This window comes from Podarcis tiliguerta (assembly GCF_965153285.1).
Source record: "Podarcis tiliguerta genome assembly, chromosome: 4".
Lineage (NCBI taxonomy): Eukaryota > Metazoa > Chordata > Lepidosauria > Squamata > Lacertidae > Podarcis > Podarcis tiliguerta.
Genome location: NC_139537.1, coordinates 18197849 through 18219877, shown reverse-complemented (window position 1 = coordinate 18219877; position 22029 = coordinate 18197849). Strand labels below are relative to the sequence as shown.

Sequence of the window (22029 nt, the reverse complement as noted above, 5' to 3'; positions counted from 1 at the left end):
ATATTGCTGCCATGACTACCACCATGATTATTTTCAACCTGCCCTTCACCCTAAGATCCCAGGGTAGGCTATCACAATTTAAACACAATGTTAAAAACCGCTTAGGACAACTTAAAAAGGTAAAGGTAAAGGACCCCGATAAGTCCAGTCGCAGACAACTCTGGGGTTGTGGCGCTCATCTCGCTTTACAAGCCAAGGGCATTTGTCCGCAGACAGTTTTTCCGGGTCATGTGGCCAGCATGACTAATCCACTTCTGGCGAAACCAGAGCAGCACACGGAAATGCCGTTTACCTTCCTGCCAGAGTGGTACCTATTTATCTACTTGCACTGGCATGCTTTTGAACTGCTCGGTTGGCAGGAGCTGGGACCGAGCAACAGGAGCTCACCCAGTTGCGGGGATTTGAACCGCCAACCTTCTGATCAGCAAGCCCAAGAGGCTCAGTAGTTTAGACCACAGCTGCACCCGTATAAATAAGGCAGATCCTAAAAATATGCATCTCGAGTGTCAAGAACCAAGCAAAGGGGGGTGTCTGCAACCTTCAAAGCGACACAATAGGGGAAGGGAAAGGTTAGGGGATAGCATTTGGGACACTGCTAGCATGATGAAGCTCATTCAGCTAGATGAGACAAGCAACCCAGTACTCAGAAAGTCCCATTGAGTTCAGTGGGACTTATTCATAGGGGTTAATGCTTTTGGTGCAGCTGGCTTGCTTTTGAGAAGGACCAGGAAAAGATGGAACTTTATAATGCACTAGGATGCAAAATTTTAAGGCAATGTATGGCAGTATAATATACTTTAATTGTTGGAAGATACTTTCTCCTTTTTAAATGTCATGTAAAACAACAACAACAACAACAACAGCAAAGGGTTGGATCTGGACTTTTAGAGCAGTCAAAAAGTTACACTAGGCTATGCAGGATTGGGCTTGAGCAAAGTCCCCCTCCACAGAACTGGCCCCCTTTTGGTTGCAGTCCTGCTAAGTCCAAATGAATTCAGTGGTGCTTACTCCCAGCTAAGTGGGTTTAGGATTGCCGCTAAGTACAGCCATTGAACTGAATGGCATTTAAGTTGGTCATGATTTTCCATTGTGTTCAATGGAACTATTCAAAGGGTGACGAAGGGAACAATCCCTATGCACAAAAAGCTGGCGTAAGACACACTGGTGTAAGTTACATCTGGGTCAAGTTACACGAGGTCCAAAGCCAGTTGAGAAGCAAGGCTGCTGCTCTGCCTAAGCCTGGCAGACTCTAAAACTATGTTCTATGCTAGGTCCCCAGGTCACATGACCAAGCTGAACAGATTTACGAACCAGCCTAAGCTTCCCCTCACTGGTCCTGGTCTAAGTAAAGGTAAAGGTACCCCTGCCCGTACAGGCCAGTCTTGACAGACTCTAGGGTTGTGCAGCCATCTCACTCAAGAGGCCGAGGGCCAGCACTGTCCGGAGACACTTCCGGGTCACGTGGCCAGCGTGACAAAGCTGCATCTGGTGAGCCAGCGCAGCACACGGAAATGCCGTTTACCTTCCCGCCGGTAAGCGGTCCCTATTTATCTACTTGCACCCGGGAGTGCTTTCGAACTGCTAGGTTGGCAGGCGCTGGGGCCGAGCAACGGGAGCGCATCCTGCCGCGGGGATTCGAACCGCCGACCTTTCGATCAGCAAGCCCTAGGCGCTGAGGCTTTTACCCACAGCGCCACCCGCATCCCGGTCCTGATCTAGCTGCACCCTAAACTGCTCATCCTGGTGGATCTTGCCATAGGATTGCCCCCTAAGTCTGGATCTAACCCAGAAACAAACATTTAAATCACCATATTCATAAATAAACAAATGAACAGAATATGTTTAAATGCCCAAGCCAAACTTTCGATATAATTTGAGACTTTGGCCTCAAATTATGCTGTCTGAGGGGGAGAAAACTTCCAGTTATCATTGTCCTCCTATTAAGTGGCGTTCTGGCGTTTTTCTTTTAAATATAACGCAGTGAGAATTCTTGGAAGGACCACTGATTTTCATAATTCCTGGCATTATTTCCTGACATTTTGAAATGAGATGCCTGAATATCGCTCCGGTTAGAAGAGCTACTGCTAGCAGGCAGCATCTCATTTCAAGGAAATCCTCAAAGTTTGCTGCCGCGTTGCAGAGTTTGGTGCTGCTGGCATGAATCGCAAGGCTCTCAACCAGACGAAACATGGCGTTTTTAATTGGCACCAACGGGAGCCTTCTTCCCATTGTAAATAGTAGGCATTGGGGTGTGTGTGTGTGTGGAGAGATCCATTTCCAATCTATACACCATGCTCTGGTAACTTCCAGAGTGGATTATTGCCATGTGCTCTATGTAGGGCTGCCCTTGAAGGTGACTCATGTTGGTCCAAAATGCAGCAGACAGATTACTGGCTGGGGCAGGCATAGGCAAACTCGGTCCTCCAGATGTTTTGGGACTACAACTCCCATCATCCCTAGCGAACAGGACCAGTGCCTGGGCTGGGGTTCCACATAACAGTTCATTTCCAGGTTGACAGTTCTAGGTTGACAGTTCATTTCCGGGTCAAATTTTAGGCACTCGTGTTAGTATTTAAAGCTCTAAATAGTCCTTTTAATAATGTACCCAGCAGATGGAGAATAAGAACCAGAGCTGTAGCTAGGTGATCTTGTGCCCCGGCAGAACCGTCCAGATTGTGTCTCCTAGCCATGAACTAGCCATGGACTGAAATTAGCTCTTCTTCTTTCTGCCTCTCCTCCAACCCTCCACCCATTCAATCCACCCTTTGTTTAAACCTTTTCTTATGAGTCAATAATCAATGTTTTGATTATAGGTGTATTTATTTTTAGCCGATTTTTCAGGGGGGGCCCTCATCTGCGTCCCTGGCAGGGGCCCACCCCACCACCCTCTAACTATCAGAAGTTTCTTCTTCTTCTTTATCTCTACTGTTTCTTAACTCTTTGTTCTCTTCCCCCTTTCCCCCCCTCTCTCTCCTTGTTCTCTTTCTTTCTTTCTCTCTTTCCTCTCTTTCTTGTCTTTTCGTTTCTATTTATCCTCCATGAGTGCCATCTGATACAGCGGAATTCATCTTATTTTTTATTTTATTTTTATGTTCATCTTAAAGATTGTAGGAAATGCAAGAGATTTAATCGGCAAAAACAGCACTATAATTTAAGGCAACTTGCTGCAATCTCTTCAGTATTTATTTACTTATTTAAAATATTTATAAGCCGTTTCCCCAAGCAAACCTCCCCCAAGGTGGCTTCCATGGTAAGAATGTCCAAAATACAGAAGCAATAGTAAATAGAAATGCAATATGCACTAAAAGTTAAATGAGCCAGCAATAATAAAACACCCACCCAGCAAAGATAAAACCCAGTTTCCTTATTCATCGAGTTCACAGAGCAGTATAGCAAAAGAAACAGAGATTACACACAGGCCTCCTGAAACAGGCAAATCTTCAGATTATAGCGGATTAAGGATTATAGTGTGGTGATTTTCCTGAGGTTTATTATTTTTATTTACAAATCTATAACCCGTACTTTCATAAAAACATAGCAAGGTTGAGTATGCCATATAAGGATAGAATCAAGAAAAGAGACACAAAAACATCCACAATACTTCAACAAATACCGAGTGGTTTAAAGATAAATCATGTTGTAAAAGCCTGCATAAACAAACGAAGAAAAAAGTTTTCAAAAGACATTTGAAGGAAGGGACGGATGGTTTCCATCAAACCTCTAGTGGCAGGGAGTTCCACAGGACGGGGTCTGCCACACTAAAGGCCCAGTCCCTCGTGAAGGCCAACCAAACCTCAGGGAGGGAGGAGAAAGAATCAGCATGTTTAGTGAAGCAGGATGGTTTAGTGAAGAGAGCTAGGCCCACACTCCTGCCTAGGAATGGGCGAATCTGTCAATTTCGGGTCTCATTTTTCCAATCTTAAATTCAGTTCTCCACATTTTGGAGCAATTTGCATTTATTTATTTTTTTAAAAAAGGATCCTCATGAAAATTCACCCGCATTTCCGCCTGAATTTCTTCCAAAAAGCACATTTTTGCATGCAGTTTTGACGAATTCATACATTTTTTGCAAGCATTCCCCTCCCCATAGAACGTACTTTTTCCATTTTATTTTTACTAATACCTTCACCTTGGATTTTTTTTTTTGTAATTCTCCTAATACATGCATTTTTGCCAAAACTGGTTGGCGAGTTGCATTGCAATGTTCAGATAAAGGCGAATTCTGAAGGACAGCTGTGTTTGGGTTCAGTCATTGTTTCAGAAAGTGGTGAATTTGATCCCTTCAACATTCAATGCAAACTGAATGAGATTTCTCCCTCATCCTAGTTCTACTTTTGTGGACTCTCCTTCCTTGGAGGTTTTTAAGCAGAGGTTGGATGGTCATCTGTCCTGAGATTCCTGCATTGCAATGGGCTGGACTAGATGGCCCTAGGGCAGTGGTTCTCAACCTGTGGGTCTCCAGATGTTGTTGGACTACAACTCCCATCATCCCTGAGCTCTGGCCTTGCTAGCTAGGGGTGATGGGAGTTGTAGTTCAACAACACCTGGGGATCCACAAGTTGAGAAAGGCTGCTCTAGGGGGTCCCTCTCAGCTCTGTGATTACAGACACTGCAGAAGCAGTGGGGTGAGGGAAACCTGGTGGTCTGAACTTGTTGCTTTAATATCGGATATGGATGCTGAGTTTGCTCCTTGGTTATCCCAGGTTGTGGTTTAAGTCCCGAATAATAAACCAGAATTAATTTGGGGGGTTCTGCTGGACTCTCCACAGGATCTCCAATTGACTGCCACTTCCTCTTCACGTTAAATTGGGCGCCGCGGGGAGATTTTAACCGACATTTAAGACCTGATCTTCCGAGTGCCTCTCTTGACAGGCTTTGCTGTGGGGAAACCTCTGCGCAGATCTCTGTACCCTGCTCTCAAAGAAGTCAACATGAAACGAGGCCTTTAATCAAAAGAGCTCCTTACCTCCCATGCTATTACTAATTCATGCCTTCTTCCACTTCTGCCACTTACATTAGCAGGAGCTGTCTTTGGAACTGTGAACAAAAGAGAGGGGGGGGGGGAGAAGGGGGAAAATTGAGAACAAGCTAGTTTGTGAACTCACCCCCCCCCCCTTGTCAAGAAGATGATGCATCCTGGGCAAAACAGGTAAAGAAAAAAATCAAATAAAGGAAGATGCTGCTATTTCTGGTTGGATTCTATTTCGAGTAGAAACCCAATTATCCTGATGCACTGTGCCAGGAAGATTTTGGGCATCACCTGGAAGGACAGAATCTCAAGCCTACATTCCCAGCATGTTTGCATTCCTTTCTCAGTGACGTTTATGCTGGCTTGGTCATGCCCACAGAATGGGAAATCAGTATAAAGTAAGCAGCATATAAGCGGCACAAAAAACACTAAAAAAACCCATTCTACGTTCTAAATCTTATATTAATAATCCAAAAATTGAGAGAGCTATGTACAAGATCTACTACAGAAGCCACAAACAGAAAACTCGTGGAAATTGTGTCCAAAAGGAAGATGCAGTCTTTAAATGTTCCTTTAGCCAGGCTCCTGTAGATATCAACAAAGGCAAGTTGGATCAAACTGAGTGTCAGTGATGTTACGCGCAAGGGTTAAATATCGACGAGGATAAGGATAATAATACTAGCAGCGCAAAACAAATGAACAATTAAGCAGAAAAAAAACGCATAGAAGAATAAAAATACGATGTGAATTTTTTGCTTTAAGTCTCTGCTTCCCACCCCAAATTTCCTGCCATTTGGACAACATAAGAGTTATTCATTGAGTACAACTCCCATCATCCCTCAGTTTTGGCAGTACCGGCTAAAGCTGATAAGAACATGAGAAGAGCTTTATAGATCAGGCTAATAGACCATGTAGTTCAGGATTGTAGCCCTACAGTGGCCAACCAGATGTCTGTGAGAAGCCCCAAAGCAGGGCCTCCCAGCAACTGACATTCAGGGGCAGACTGCCTCTGACAGCTTAAGTAGTACATGGTGAGAGTCCAGTAATATGTGGAGGGCCTTATCCCTGGTTTATAGAATTAATGAACCAAGTCTTGGTTCAATTATAAGCTATCTGCTCCCGCATGAACCGGTCCAACAATTACAACAGTCTTCAGAGACCCCACTCAGAAAGATCCTATCTTCTGAGTTGGGGGACCTTCTCAGTGAAGGCACCTTCCCTCTGGAGTGTCCATCCTCTTCCCATTCACAACCAGCTTCTACTTTCAATGTCCTTTAGAAGAGAGCCTCCCCCCAACTTTGAAGGAGGTTTGCTATTGCAGCCTGCTCTGAATTTGCTGGTTCTGTCCTGTTTTAACTTACAGTACTGATTTATTTTATTTGCTAGTTTTATACTAATAATTTTATTATTATTATTTATACCCCGCCCTTCCTGGTTCAGAAAACCGGGTTCAGGGCAGCTAACAACAAATTTAAAACACTTAATTGATGCAACAAAAAACCAGCATAAAATACAGTGAAAATGTGAATAACAATAAATTCAGAATTCAAAAATCAATTTAGGGGAAAAAACCATCCAATAAACATTAGATGATCACCAGGGCTAGCTGGCTAATTTAGTCCTAATTGGGCCAGTGAGGAGACCAGGGGAGAATTAGCTGTGGGATCCCAGAGCGGGTAATCTTCATAAAAAGGGGAGGGGGAGGGAAGAAAGAGGAATAAAAGATCAGGCTAAGTTCAAGTTGAAAGCCAGGTGGAATAGCTCTGTCTTACAGACACTGCGGAAGGAAGTTAAATCCTGCAGGGCTCTGGTCTCATGGGACAGAGCATTCCACCAGGCCAGAGCCATCACTGAGAAGGCCCTGGCCCTGGTGGAGGATAATCTGACTTCCTTAGGGCCCGGGACCTCTAAACTATGATTATTCATGGACCTTAAGGTCCTCTGCGGGGCATACCAGGAGAGGCTTTCATTGTTACCGTTATAGGAGTGCTTTCACTATTATTCTTAGACAATTTGAGAACACAAGCAATTGTGGGTCAGAATTCATATCTTCTTCTTTTTTTAAGTAAATGAACAAAACGTTATAGGCTTGTTGGGGTCAGCTTCAGGGACATCAGCTGCCCACCCCTAATTTATATAATGGCACAAAGTGATGGCATCCTAAGGCATAGCTGTGCCATGTTCTGTCTTTTGCTGTTGTCATTATCATGCCATTCCTTTACTAGTCCTTTGGTAGATAATGGAGCTGCGGTAACGCAATCTATTAAATCAGTTCTTGAAAGAATAGCCTCTCTCCGCAATGCCTGCAAGGCTTGTGCTTTATTTATTCATCTGTCATTGGGCTGATTTAGAGAACCGGCGCCCTTTGAAGCATCTGAGCTGATGGCCTTGTTTGTTACTCGGCCGGAGATGAGCACCTTTCCAGAGGATCGTTGGTAATAGCCTGGTAGGCTGAAGCCCTCCTTAAATGAGTAAATGTTAAAAGAATAAACCTGTCCAAAGAATGAATCTCTGTCTGCCCTGAACTGTAAAATACAGAGACGTACAGGGAAACTCTCTGAAATGAATAAGCATTTTAAAAATAAATATGTCAAAGCAATATCCTCCCCCTCATTGCACCAAAGCAAAAAACCAAAAAAAACCCAACAACTTGCAGTCAGAGAATGAATACTCTTAAATGAATAAATGTTCACTGAAGAAAACTATTAAAATGAGCCATTTCCCCCTGCTTGTCACTAGAACTGGGGTTGTTTATGGGCAGTTTCCTCTGGAAATTCACTTAATATTATGGAATATGTTTTTCTACCAAGAATTATCTGCCTATAAGCTATGTTTATTGCCATACAGTCAGTACCTAGTTCCTAATCAAGGTATTAATTATCAACAGCAATACACATACTGGCTAGTTTGGGTTTGATTGAGATTTGGCATTGGGTAAGCCTTTGTTTTTTGGAGGGGAGGTTGTAGCCTCTGCCTGCTGCCCTTGATAAGGGTATCCTGTTAAAGGGATCTGGGTTTGTGTGGATCCTGTCCGAAGTCCAGATGTGGGCTAGGACCATGCCATGACCCCAACGCGGACCCCTCGAGCCCCTATTTTACGTAAGTCATAGAGCTCCTCCTTCTGGTAGTTGACCCTTAGTTGGATTCCCTGCAGACAGGCAGGAGTCAATATATACCTGGGCTTCACCCAATGCCTAAGCCAAACCACTCACATCTGTAACCAACAAAGTTGTGGCCTGTTTTAGCCCTTTAACCTAAATACTCATGTCTCTGTGTTTATTAATCCATAGGGAAATATAGGAAATCAGAACATGAAGACCCTAACCAGGGAGTTTTGTGAAAAAAAAGGTTAAAAAAAAATGCTCTAGGAAACCTATGGCTTTCCATATTATGTTGGACTACAACCCCCAACATCTCTGACCATTGAACAATGCCTGCTTGGGAGTTGGGAAGAGAACAGAAGAGTCTTGAACAGGCTGAATGTCCATCAAATCCAACATTTTGTTCTCACAGTGGCCAAACAGATGCCTATGGGAAGCCCCATAAAGAGGACCTGAGTGCAACACAAACTCCCCTTACTTGTGATTACCAGCAATTACTAGAGTGGCGAGCACAACTATATAATAATAAACTAAATCAGGGATGGGCAGCCATTTTCCTGTTGAGGGTAGCAATCCCTTAGAGGGCTGTCAAGGGCTGCATGATGACTATGGGTACCGCCAAACACAGTGATGGGCAAGACCAATGCCCAAAGCAATCAGGGCCATCATCCCCCTCCCTCCTTCCTTCTCTCTCTCTCTCTCTCTCTCTCTCTCCCACCCCTTTCTCTCTTTCTTCCTCTGCATCCATTAGGTTGCCTGAGGAGAAAGAGATCACTCTTGTGAGCTGATTGATTGCACAAGGCTTTTGAAATTGGGGTGAGGGCAACTTAAAATTAGGCGGATTGTCACAGGTTGCCCATTCCTGAAATGAACAGATGACAATTGGTTTCATTTAAACAAAGCTCCAAAAGATACTGCCTGAGGCAGGCTGCTTGATTCTGTCTAATGCTGGGGCTGCCTCTGGCTGCTTCAAGGTGAAGATCGACTTGCTGCTGCCTGTTCTTCCTGTATATTGGTAAATACTCAGATATTACTGAAGAACATCAAGTCCCAGTATTCCCCATACACATGAAAAATGACACTGTACAGCTGTTTTGTAGCTTCATGCTGCCTTGGGAATGAGAAACATGAAACTACGGTTTGGAGCTTCAAAAATGAGCTCCCAAGTTCCTCCTTCCACTTCTGTGCTATGAGTCCTTCCCTGACTTCCTGGTTCATGCAAACCACAGTTTGCTGTTACTTCCAAATCAGCAAACCATGGTTTGCACTTGTCAGTTAATCAGCATTCAGATGTGTCCCTCAAATATATTCAGATCTCAATATTTGTCACAAGGACCACTTCCAGCTATTCATATACAGTGGTTAAGTACTTAATTTGTTCTGGAGGTCCATTCTTAATCTGAAACTGTTTTTAACCTGAAGCACCACTTTAGCTAATGGGGCCTCCTGCTGCTGCCGCACCACCGGAGCACGATTTTGTATGTAACCCAAGGTACCACTATAATTTTTCCCTATTAAAGAAGGCTTTAAAGACTCACACATTTCAAGCCACCTTTTCTTAAAAGGATAGTTTCATGCTGATGATGCTAGTGCTGAAGCAGTTATAAGCTATTTGTGTTGATTCTACCATTCTTCTGCTGGGCTTGAATTAATTCCACCATTGTAATATGGTGGGTTATGCCGAAATTGAGAACTTTACCTCAGGATGAGGACAGAAATCGCACGCCAGCAGCGTGGCGGCAGCAGGAGGCCCCATTAGCTAAAGTGGTGCTTCAGGTTAAGAACGGACCTCCGGAACGAATTAAGTACTTAACCCGAGGTACCACTGTATATCTACATACAGAAGCATGCATATTAATATAAAAAGCAATTTCTCAGGCAGGCATTAGCATGTACCTCTGTGTACCTCTCTTGTTTTGCTCAAGGTCACACACTATTAGGCCTTCCTTACGTATTAGAATTTGAAAAATCACTCTCCTTTTTCTTGGCTATGTACAGATTTAAGAACTGGACAGTGCCAGTCTGATTATGTGTTCTAGACCACGCTTTGCTAGTGGCATACTGTGTGACCTTGGTCAAGTCACTTTTGCCCCCGTTTCCCCCGCTATCCTTTCGTCTGTCTTGGTAATTTATTGCCTGAAAGTTATTATTGTCTCTTAATTGTCAATATGGCTCTTATCATAATTAAGATCAGACAGGGCCCTGGAGCAAAGGGCGCAAGATACAGCGGGTGAGATTAATCTAGAGAGAAAGGAGGACAAATGTGGAACATCTTTGCTACGAAAAGATACATGGTGGTGGGCGGCACTCGGGGAAGAGGAACAGAAGCAGAAGGGGCTCCGCCAACTTATAGGCAAGTGAAGGAACGGACAGATTATCTAGCACTCTGCAAGTGTTGACTGGACAGCAAGGGCAAAAGCCAGTGTGTCGGAAGCCTGTTGAAGCATTCAACTACCTACATCCTTTGACACCTTGCAGCAGCAACAGAAAACTAAGGTACTCAAAGGCACAAGCTCACTATGGACAGCCCCCCCCCCCACAAGTTGGAGGCACACTGGAATGACACACACACACACACACACGAGTCAACACACTTAGGTCCATCCATCCCTAGCCGGATGGGGTCATCAGTTTGGGTTGTGTAAGTTTCTTGTTTTTAAAGAAACAAGAAACTTACAGATTTTTGTTTGAATCCTCACAAAAATTCATCGATGTTTTGGTTCAAATTTATCTTAACGAGTACATCTTTGTGTGCCATTTTGAGTAACGTGTGTTTTCTTTGCCAGCAGTTTTCCTGAAAAGAATGCAGGTTGGTATATTATTTCCAGGAACCACTCTGTTCCTGTGACTGTCATTTGCTTTAATCTGTTCTTAATATTGACTTTTAAATGGTTGTAATTCACTCAGGGATCTGATGGTGAAGGGCACATAATAAAGAAATAATAGAAATAGAAATAATAATAATAATAATAATAATAATAATAATAATAATAATACACATGGGGTTCTATCGAAAGCAGCATTAAGGCTCTTCTTCCATCAGTGCAATTCCTTGCGCAATGGCATGTTCTTCCAGTGTGGAGAGCCAGTGTGGTGTAGTGGTTAAGAGCGGTAGTCTCGTAATCTGGGGAACCAGGTTCGCGTCTCCGCTCCTCCACATGCAGCTGCTGGGTGACTTTGGGCTAGTCACACTTCTCTGAAGTCTCTCAGCCCCACTCACCTCATAGAGTGTTTGTTGTAGGGGAGGAAGGGAAAGGAGAATGTTAGCCGCTTTGAGACTCCTTAAAGGGAGTGAAAGGCGGGATATCAAATCCAAACTCTTCTTCTTCTTCCTCTCACCTGCCCCACACCCTCCCAAATTAGAAGCTTTCTGGTTAAAATTCAAACAAAATCAAATTTTTCCTCCACCCCTCTGCCTGGCATCGCGAGTCTGAAAACATCCACAGAGGCATGCGTCCTAAGGGGGAATAGCTAGCAGTAGCCAGGTGCCTGCAAAGTGGAAGTTTATTTATGTGTGCGCACCTGTGTGCATGATGCTAAGTGTTGTGTTGTGGTTAAAGCCCCTTTTCTTCATGGTGCTTGGTCTCAGTTAAGAAAACAGGAATGTCAACAGCTTGACAAAGCTTTCCTGATGAATGGACTAAAGCATCCTGGCGATTCAGCAGACTCTTGAATTTCTTTGTTGTCATCATTTCCTTTTCCTTTATATCTTTATTTATTTATTTATTTGTTCCCTTTTCGCTTTGCGGTACACATCAGAGAAGCCAACAAATGTTAAACGAAAACCCTTTCATGGTATGAAAGGGCACCGCTGAAGTTCACACCCTCCTAGGCAGACGTTTCCCATCTCATCTTTTCTGGAATTAGATGTGAAAATGTGTCACTTCTTTCCAAAGGAGTTGGTCCAATATGTCTGAACAAGTGGAAAACAGCAGGGAGTGGGGTGTGTGTGTGTGAAGATTACAGAATCTAGTTCAAATATCATGCATTGCATCGTAGGGAGCTTGAAATGCGATTCCTATTCATTGCCAGTATCTGAACACATTTCCCCTTTTCCTTCCCTTTTAAGGCAATGCAAACACTGATTTCCTGAAGTACATTTAATTTCAATTTTAAATGGCAAGTTTGCATCTTAGGGGCTTTTGCCTCATCTTCCACTAAGGCCATGTTACCAAGTATTACTTCGTAGGCCAGCGGCAGCCAATATGGTGCCCTTCAGATCTTATTGACCACAATTCTCATCAACCTCAGTCAACATGGCCAATGGATGTTGGGAGCTGCAGGACAATAGCATCTTCAGGGCACTATGTTGGCTTGTTGAGAGCCAGTGTGGTGTAGTGGTTAAGAGTGGTAGTCTCATAATCTGGTGAACCGGGTTCGCTTCCCCGCTCCTCCACATGCAGCTGCTTGGTGACCTTGGGCCAGTCATACTTCTTTGAAGTCTCTTAGCCCCACTCACCTCACAGAGTGTTTGTTATGGGGGAGGAAGGGAAAGGAGAATGTTAGCCACTTTGAGACTCCTTCGGGTAGTGATAAAGCAGGATATCAAATCCAAACTCTCCTTCTTCTTCTTCTTCTTCTTGTTGGCCTCCATCTGTCTCAAGAGACAATGGAGTGTGCTTCTGGGGGTGAAGTCAAACCACTGCATTAGCAGCATCAAACTGACCTCCTCAGGACACAAGACTGGGTAGTGTGTATAGAGGTCCTTGGCTGCCCAGACCACAAGACCGATGTGGTCCAAAGGAAAACAGAGAAATATGTCTGGCACCAGCTAGGCTGCAGGAGTTGCCCAAAGGAGGCGTACAAGGCACCATCCAACCATCTTGGGGACTCCATTCTAGATTTGCGTAGAGTTTACTGCTGAGTCTTTTCTTCTGAAGATATCCCGCAAGGCAGTGGAGGTTTAGGGTCAGAGTTTTCCTTCTCCTAGATGAACTACCTTCTCAAGTTGATGAGCCCCATCTGCCTCTCACTTCCACAGCATGGGCAGAAGTCTCCTTCTTGACCATTGGACCCACTATTGATCTTGTCCACTCAATCCTCCAGAGTCTGTTTTCACATGCAGGGGAAGTCCCTAACTCACCAAGGGTTTGAGACCCATTGGCTACCCTCACCTGGTTTAGCCAGCTAGTCAAAGCCATTTCCCGGGGTGCAGCCTCTGTCGGATGCTGACAGCTTCTAGAAGCCACAGGTGAGAGCTGAGTGCAGGGTGAGGACCAAAGATGGACAAACTACCCCAGAAGGAGCATGAGGTGTCCTGCAGCAGAGGTACTACCATGCTGGCTACCTCTTGTTATCAATTCCATTTCTCTCTGGACTCCATTTGCATTTTTAAGTGGCTCTATGAACACCTCTGTCCCAGACAATTCAGAGGTTCCTTTATAGGAGGGTTTGCTCAGTTGATTCTCAATAACTTTAAATTCCAGATTGGGGACAACTGATTTTGGTTTGGAAACAGGGCCCTGTTGCAATGTATGCCAGTCTCTCAACAGCCCATGCAAAAAATTGTCAGAATTATTATTTCCATATTGCTGATGTGGAGAGCTGAGAAGTTGGGAGAAGACTGAATTGCCGGAAGTCCCGCAAAGAGAGTTCATATGAAACAAACGAATGCCCGCCTGTGCTGCAACAGTCCTTCAAGAGAACAGAAACCTCCACAAACTAAACACACAGATATATATCAATCCAGCCACAGGCAACTTCAGTGCAAGTGAGTTCTTTTTGTTGTGGGGTTCAATCAGAAAAAATGCCTTTAGAAATTTGTAGCACAGCTTAAGACCAATACCTGGTCAGCTTGAGTTAAACCCTTATCTAAATTAGCAGCCTGTTTTTGTTTGATTGTATTTTCAGAACAGTCCAAGTTCGGATTAAACTGGAAGAATAGTCTTGATGTTGAGATAGGGCTTTAGGGGTGGGTAAGAATGGTTTGCCCGATCATCATCTGCATTGCAAAATGAGACGTGTCCGCCTTTACAAAAATAGGTGGAAAAAATTTAAACTGTCCTCATCCAGATAAAGAACAAACAAAAACAAGCTGGTTTGAAGCAGCTCATTATTCCACCATTTTATTCCTTGAAAGATCTAATTTTGAATCAGGCTTTCTCTTTGCCCTCCTTAATTCCTGCACATATGCGGCTACTGATAAATGTCACCAGCTTATTAGCTCATGGAATCCAGTGTGCATGCATGATTAGCAGGGTAAACTCTGATTCTACTCAATTTCGACTCTTACTTCCCCATGAATAGATAATGTAATTGATGCCGTGCCCCAAGGCTTCAAATGCCCAACTGCTTTAGCGGGATGTCTTGCATGTTTAAATTCATGTTCCGGGCTCTTTTTCTAACTTCGTAGACCTGTAAAATATGCATGTGAGCCAGAAGCGATGGAGTCAGAGCTGCCTTCACCCAAAGAGGGGATAGGAGTTTGTAAAAGTTACGATGATGTGATGATGAATTAATAATAGTAATAAAAATAATTTGGAAAAGTAACATAATACTAATAGCAGCAATGAAACTAGCTGTTTTATTGATCTGGCTTTTAAAAAAACAACCCAGCTTGTTTAGCATGCTCTTTATATTTTATAGGGCTGCTTTATGTTATATTTTATCTTATTTGTTGGTAGCCGCCACAGACATCATTGTGTGAAATGGTAAGATATTAAGGAAGCAATATCTGCTTGGTTGAGCAGGTTAGGATCTAGTGGATCTCCAGCAGAGCTACAAGGCTCCCAGGAGAACCAGGCTATGGAAGCTTAACTGCCTAACCCTTGGCTCAGCTGCATTGTGGTTCAGCTGGGACCTAGCCAGCTGATTCAAGCCCAGTGGATCTTATGCTAGTATAAGCCATAAGAAAGAGATGTTCAGGGGCAGAAACAGAGAGGAGGGACTTAGGCTGGATACTAAGCCTGTTTCACACTCCCCAATGTTTTGGAAGGGAAAATTGGGGCACCCTGCAGCATCCTGCCACCCCGTTGCGATGACATCACATTACATCACGGATGCAGTTGGGCACCCGTAACCCTGGGGTCCAAGTCGGTGCCCTTGTAGTTTGGCAACACATGGAGGGCAAAGGATTCCCCACATCTGGTGTATTCCAGGGCCTCAGAGAGTGAGCAAGAGAGAGAGAGAGAGAGAGAGATAGTTATTTCCATCACCAGAAACATGATCCTAGGGCATTCTGCATGCAAGGTTTTGTGCTGTATTGGTGAAAATGAGTTTTCTTTTTGCCCAGAGATGGAAAGAAGATAATGCCAAGAGATGGAAAGAAGATAAAGTCCCGACCAGAGAAGAATGGCAGACTAAGTTGATGGATTATGCTGAAATGGCAAAAATGACCGGAAGAATCAGAAATCAGGAAGACCAAGATTTTAATAAGTAATGGGGAAAATTTATGATTTATCTTAAAAATCATTGTAAACAGTTAAAATTGTTAGTAGGAATGGAATAACACTTGTAGTTCAATGGTGAATTTTGGATATAATGGAGATGTAAAAGATTTGGATTATTATAAAAGATGCAGGAGGAAATGACTAACCATAGGACCCATAAAGGGGAGGAGGGGAGGAGGGGAGGAGGGGAGGAGGGGAGGAGGGGAGGTCCAGGAGATTCTTTGGAATCTAGTTTTTATTATATATGTTGGATATGTGATTGTAAAACTTAAATTTGAAAAACCAAATAAATAAATTTATAAAAAAGAAAAAAAATGAAAATGAGTTTTCTTTTTAAAAACATTTTAAGTGAACAGACAGTTTCAGGCTCTGTGTAGGCCTGAGCTCTGCCCCTTAATTTGCTCCATTCCACACAGCTTTACTGCCAGGCTCCACCACAGAATCTATTCTGGATTCCCCTCTTCAGGCCCTGCTCAAATATTCCAATTTTCTTTTTCAATAGTTGGCAACTGTAACGATTGGCTATGGGAGATCAGTAGCTGTTATCAGACTGCTTCTAATAAATGCACTATTTCTTGTTTACAACTCATCATGAAAAGCCCAGTACAGAAAACTTAGACTGGAGAATTAACAACCTCAGAATTATCTCTAGACTCTAGTCCATCCAGACCCAGGATTCTTCAGGCTCCTGATGAGATTATTCCGGGATCTCTACCCATCTATTATCTGTCTATCCTCCTTCCCTTGGGGAAGGGCCATAGCTCAGCAGCTGACCATTTCTTTTGCATGCAGAATGCCCAGCATCTACAGGTAGAGATGGCAATGTACTCCAGCTGAAATTCTGGAGAACCACCCACAACAGGTCAGTGTAGACAGTATGGGAAGAGGTGGCTGGCAGGTGTGGATGTGGTGGCAGATCCAAAATCATGCTCCTACTGCCACTCTTGCACCATGCTGACCTCCCCGCTCCCTCATCCCTTTCCTTCCTGGCAAGCGGCAGTGACACGAAGGGTTGGGAAGCCAGAAGAGCAATACAGCCCTACCCACGATATCCACTGCCGAGAATGGCTTCTTCACACGTTTATAAGGGATCCTTCGCAAAATGCTGACAGTGCTGACAGGCAAGATTTCCAAATGATGACTTTTGTGATGTTCCTTAGCAACAGGAATGTGGTTGTCTAGATGTTCTCTAGCCTACAGTTCCCAACATTGCTAATCATGGGCCATACCGGGACTCATGAGAGGGCAGCGGGCTCCCCATCCCTGCTCTGCAATGCACATCTCATGGGGAGCTTTGTTGGCTGTGTTTTACAGGACATTTTGAGGCCTGCTCTGTAATGATCTCTAGCAGACAAGCAAGCTCCGATAAGTAATTGGCTCTCCAGCAGTTTTTATGAAGGTTTATTTACAAAAGACACACCCAAAGCCCAGCATTTCGCCTGTTCGCAATTACGTTTGTTGGTCGGTCTGAAGTTTCGCTCCTCCCACAACAGGAAGGATGCCAGGACTCCTGCCTTTTCCTTCCTGCTCTTCTGTTGCCTTTTGATTTTATTCAAACGCCTGGATTTGGGACTGAGAGGCTGTTGTCCCCCCTCCTCCTCACTCTCACTCAACCCAGACTCAGACCTCTGCTCATCTGCTGATTGCCTAGCAATGCTCTGGCTGCCTTTCAACTCTTCCTCTCCTTCAGAGCTAACAGAGTCCTCTCCAAAAAGGGGTGTGTGTGTCAAAGTGCCCTTTCTCGATTCTGACAGGCAGTTCTCATCAGCAGAGTTGGTCCCTCATTGTGGCGATCACACAGGGCCCCCAGACGTTTGATGGTCTATTGACCCTGTGCCACCACCGTGATTGCTTTCTTCGCTGCCACCACCCCGTTTCTCCTCATGGGTACACACGGAGTCCAGTCAGTTGGTAACATTAACAAATAATCAAGTTCATTTTATAGGCATGAACAAGCTTATGGTTTCAGTTAATTTTTCCTGGCAGTTTCTTAATCTTAGTTCCTTAACTGTCCTATTCGTTCCTAACAACTTCAAACTGATTATCCCAACTAACTCTCTGACTCCACCTAACAATTCCTCTCACTCTCTCACCACACAACTCGACCAACCCACACTTATATCCTCCCTCTTCCTTCTTCAACTCCCCACTCTCAACTGACTTTCACACAACTCCCCCTCTAACCCTAACTCCTCCTATCAGTTTCCACTGGCCAATCACATCACACTTATTTTAACCCTTTCCTTATGACCCACCTAGGAGGCAAACACCCCACTCATTAACTTAGTTCAATCGCTGAGTCCTCTGTGCTCTGGGGGGGCCACGTTCCTGATGTGCTCTATAGGCAGAAGAATATAGAACTGGTAGCATGGACTGTACCACTTCAAACTGCGGGTGTGAAATATTTTTGTGTGTAAACCACTTAGAACCTGTTAAATAAACAAAGGTGTGTATGCGTATGCCATTTTTGAACACTCTCCCATGTAATAAATCCTTTGTACATAAGCAAGCGAACAAAGAAAAACCCATCTCACCAGGGAGCCTGGTTATAGCTTTGTTGTAGCCAGGCAAACAGGCGCCCTATGTGGCATAACATTTACTGGATTCATACTCCCTATGGAGCAACAAAGCATTATTCTAGATTAGCGATAGCCAATTTCTGTATTCCCAGCAGCAACTCTCTTCTCTAGATATCTGATACTGGAGTAGATTATTGAATATGTAGCTGATTCCTCTTTCAGTTCTTTTATAGTTGGATATTTTGAGACCCGTGTGGGAAAAATCTATGGTTTAATGATTTCCTGTTTGATTGTTATAATCCTCTGGTTGCTGTTTTCTCAAGTATGTCATGTACTTTTATTAAATTATTAATTTTTTTTTAAAGTATTGACCAGGCCGCTCTGAGGTGACAGGAGAGTGGCATATAAATGTGAATAATGCTATCAATAATAATGATGGCTGTTATTACTAGTCTGGGGACTGAATTTCCCAAACTGAGCCTCTCACGAATGGTCATCATAAAGTCACTACCATCCACCAGTAATTAATTTGCAGTTACGGAGTGCCCAGCCATGGCTGAGCCTTTGCAAACAAAAATCCAAACCGGAAGCACAGCGTAAAAGCACAGAATATCCCTATTTTACTTTGACTATGTGCTGAGGAGTGTATGTTTATTATGAAGATGGAAGGAAAACATAAGATGCCCTGACTGGTAAAACAACGGCTATCAAGTGGGTGCATGGGGGATACCAAGGCAAATCACAGCAAACCTGTGTCATGAAAATTTCATAAGTCAAGGTGGTGTGGAAATTATGCGCTTGCAGCCTAAAACACATCTGGCCCATTAAAACCCAGAATGCAGGATATGCGTTCGAAACATAGAAGATGCAGCCTATCACCTGAGATAAGCTGCCCTCTCTGTATGTCCATGTCTGCTTTGATTTGTGCTGCCTGGCTGATCAGAGGAGCAGCCAGACCGTTTCTGTTTGACCGAGTGAGCCCATATGTCGTGGGGGAAACCATCTAAGTCATAACGTGGGTGGTAAAAGCTTTTCCAAACATGCATTTCTGAGAAGGCGCTCATGTATTTTTTATCTCGTTTTTCCTTCTTTCCCATTAGACTGTAATGGAGCAAAACGTGCAAGGAGCGGCTGTAGTCAAAAAGGAAGGAAGAGGCAGAAGCTCTCTGTTAACTGCTAGGTATCCACAAAACCACACCAGCAGAACCCTTTCGGGTGCAAAAAACCAAACCTCCTTTTTTACAGCATTTGTGGCCATGCTTGCTGGGGCTGTTGGGAGTTGTAGTTCAGTGACATCTGTGGGCTACTCCTGTGTTACAGCGACAGCTCTGGACTGGTCTAGAAGAGCCTTTACCCTGCTTGTGACATCTGCAAATAGCTTCGCAAAATATATGTGAGTCAGGTGACCGGCTTGCTTCAAAACTGGTGTAGCTTGGTGTTCTTTAACCTTCGGTCTCCTTGTTGCTGGACTACAGCTTCCATCAATGACAGACAGGTCAGGGATGTGGGAGCTATAGTTAAACAGCAAGGCTGAAGAATTCTGGGGAGGTTCAGGATATGTATAATTTCTTAACATATAAATCCTGCTCTCCATCCAGGGAGGGAGCAGGTTGGGGAAGTGCCATACCTCAGTGGCAGAGCATCTGGTTTGCATGCAGAGGGTTGTATCCTACTCAGAGTAGACCCATTGGAAGTTAGCAATGCTCATCAAATTCAGTGGATCTACTAGGAGTAGGACTAGCATTGAGTGTGTTACTAGAATTTTTATAAAGGTTGGGGGGGGCGTTGTTTCCAGTTAAACGGGACACTGCACCCGCAGACCCTCCCCCAAATTGACATCATTCAATTTGTAAATATCTCCATAAAACGCCCATGAAGGAGCATCTCCACCCCCATCGTTCTGCCCGGACACTGAGGTCCAGCTCCGAGGGCCTTCTGGCGGTTCCCTCACTGCGAGAGGCCAAGTTACAGGGAATCAGGCAGAGGGCCTTCTCGGTAGTGGCGCCCGCCCTGTGGAACGCCCTCCCATCAGATGTCAAAGCGATAAACAACTACCTGACATTCAGAAGACATCTGTTCAGGGAAGTTTTTAATATGTGACATTTTAGTGTATTTTTCATCTTTGTTGGAAGCCGCCAGGAGTGGCTGGGGAAACCCAGCCAGATGGGCGGGGTACAAATAATAAATTATTATTATTATTATTATTATTACTACTACTACTACTACTTTGTATCTTGTTCAAGGTTACATAGTATTCACTTTCCCTCGTGCAGCAAAACCTTCAAATATTCATATAAAATCAGCCCTACGTCGGAACAGCGCCATTCCAACTTCATCTTACTCAGGGAAAAGGTGGCTATCAAAGGGGGGACTTGGGAAATAGGTAGTGACAGCCATGAGCTCTGAAACCTGGGAGTACAAACTCAGCAGCCTCTTGCACAAGAGATGATCACTGTCAAATGGGTGACAGATAGGTAGTCATCCTGTGGACAATAGCAGAGCATTCAGGAATGGATTAGGTTCTTGGTCAGGACAAAGAAGTGAGATTACCTGACCAGGAAACCCAGGAACTTGTAAGTATTTCCTTTGTATCACTTGATGGGTGTGAGGTGAAGGGCAAGGGAGAGATGGAGGCAGACGTGATGATCTGGTTTCTGCCAGAAATCCCCTCCCATAATGTGACAGAAAGTAAAGGGACCCCTGACCATTAGGTCCAGTCATGGCCGACTTTGGGGTTGTGGCGCTCATCTCACTTTATTGGCTGAGGGAGCCGGCGTACAGCTTCCAGGTCATGTGGCCAGCATGACTAAGCTACTTCTGGCGAACCAGAGCAGCGCACGGAAATGCTGTTTACCTTCCCGACGGAGCGGTACCTATTTATCTACTTGCATTTTGACGTGCTTTCGAACTGCTAGGATGGCAGGAGCAGGGACGGAGCAACGGGAGCTCACCCCATCGTGGGGATTTGAACCGCTGACCTTCTGATCGGCAAGTCCTAGGCTCTGTGGTTTAACCCACAGCGCCACCCGCGTCCCTCCACAGTATGCATCGTGCTTCACTAAGTGTCAGGCTGGAGCCAGCAAGTGAACATCAGCAGCTGCCAGACTTGGACAGGACAGGGGTGAGTTCACAGCCCAGAGAAACACAGGACTTAGCAGACAATAGCTTGTCCGATCCTGTTTGCAAACCTCTCAGCGTGCAAGAACGCAGAAGAGGAGGGGTACAAGAAAAGGGGAAATTGACATCACAGAAGCAACAGAAGAGATTCGTTTTCACACGTTGTTTCCGGAGGAAGAGGAACAACGCTGAGGATTTAGTTGAGTCATCATCAGGGTAGCCATAAGTCACAGGGGCACAGAGCTCTGGACAAGTGGAATGGTGTTTTTTAAAAAAATAAAACCAACTTTTCATTGACTGTACATGTATGCGCCTTGCTGCCGCGACACTAAGGGTGTTATGGGTATAAGGGAAAATTTATTAAAGGTGGAGCCATCTTTGCTTGAGGCTTCTTCCATGTGGTGGGTGGAAGTCTTGCTGCAACTGTCTTTTAAATAAAAATCAGGCCTACAGGCTGCTATTTTGCTCCTGTATTCTTGGCTGGTGTCATTGTTTGACAATCCAAGTAAGCCCAAGGATTTTCCTATGAGAAATATTACCTAAGAGGTCCTAAGCAAAATCCCTGGCATTTCCAGGTAGTACCTGGGGTGTGGGTGGGGGACGCTATCTTGAAATCCTGGATTGTTGCCGCTGGTCAGTGTAGGGAGTACAGTGGTACCTCGGGTTACATATGCTTCAGGTTACATACACTTCAGGTTACAGACTCCGCTAACCCAGAAATAGTGCTTCAGGTTAAGAACTTTGCTTCAGGATGAGAACAGAAATCATGCGGCAGTGGTGCGGTGGCAGCAGGAGGTCCCATTAGCTAAAGTGGTGCTTCAGGTTAAGAACAGTTTCAGGTTAAGTACGGACCTCCGGAACAAATTAAGTACTTAACCCGAGGTATCACTGTATTGAGCTAGTGAATTGACTAGGCCTAATGCAGCTTGCTATAG

At 44.4% G+C, this 22029-nt stretch overlaps 1 protein-coding gene across 4 annotated transcripts in view; it reads right to left on the bottom strand.

The window, feature by feature from the left end:
• The window catches only part of CNTN5 (contactin 5), a 661907-nt gene that overhangs the window by 23173 nt on the left and 616705 nt on the right, over positions 1-22029 (bottom strand). For all 4 annotated transcript variants that reach the window (XM_083436171.1, XM_083436170.1, XM_083436173.1 and 1 more), the window contains one exon: positions 4967-5037. In XM_083436171.1, coding sequence (XP_083292297.1) covers positions 4967-5037 — 71 coding nt within the window. The remainder of the gene's footprint in view (positions 1-4966; positions 5038-22029) is intronic.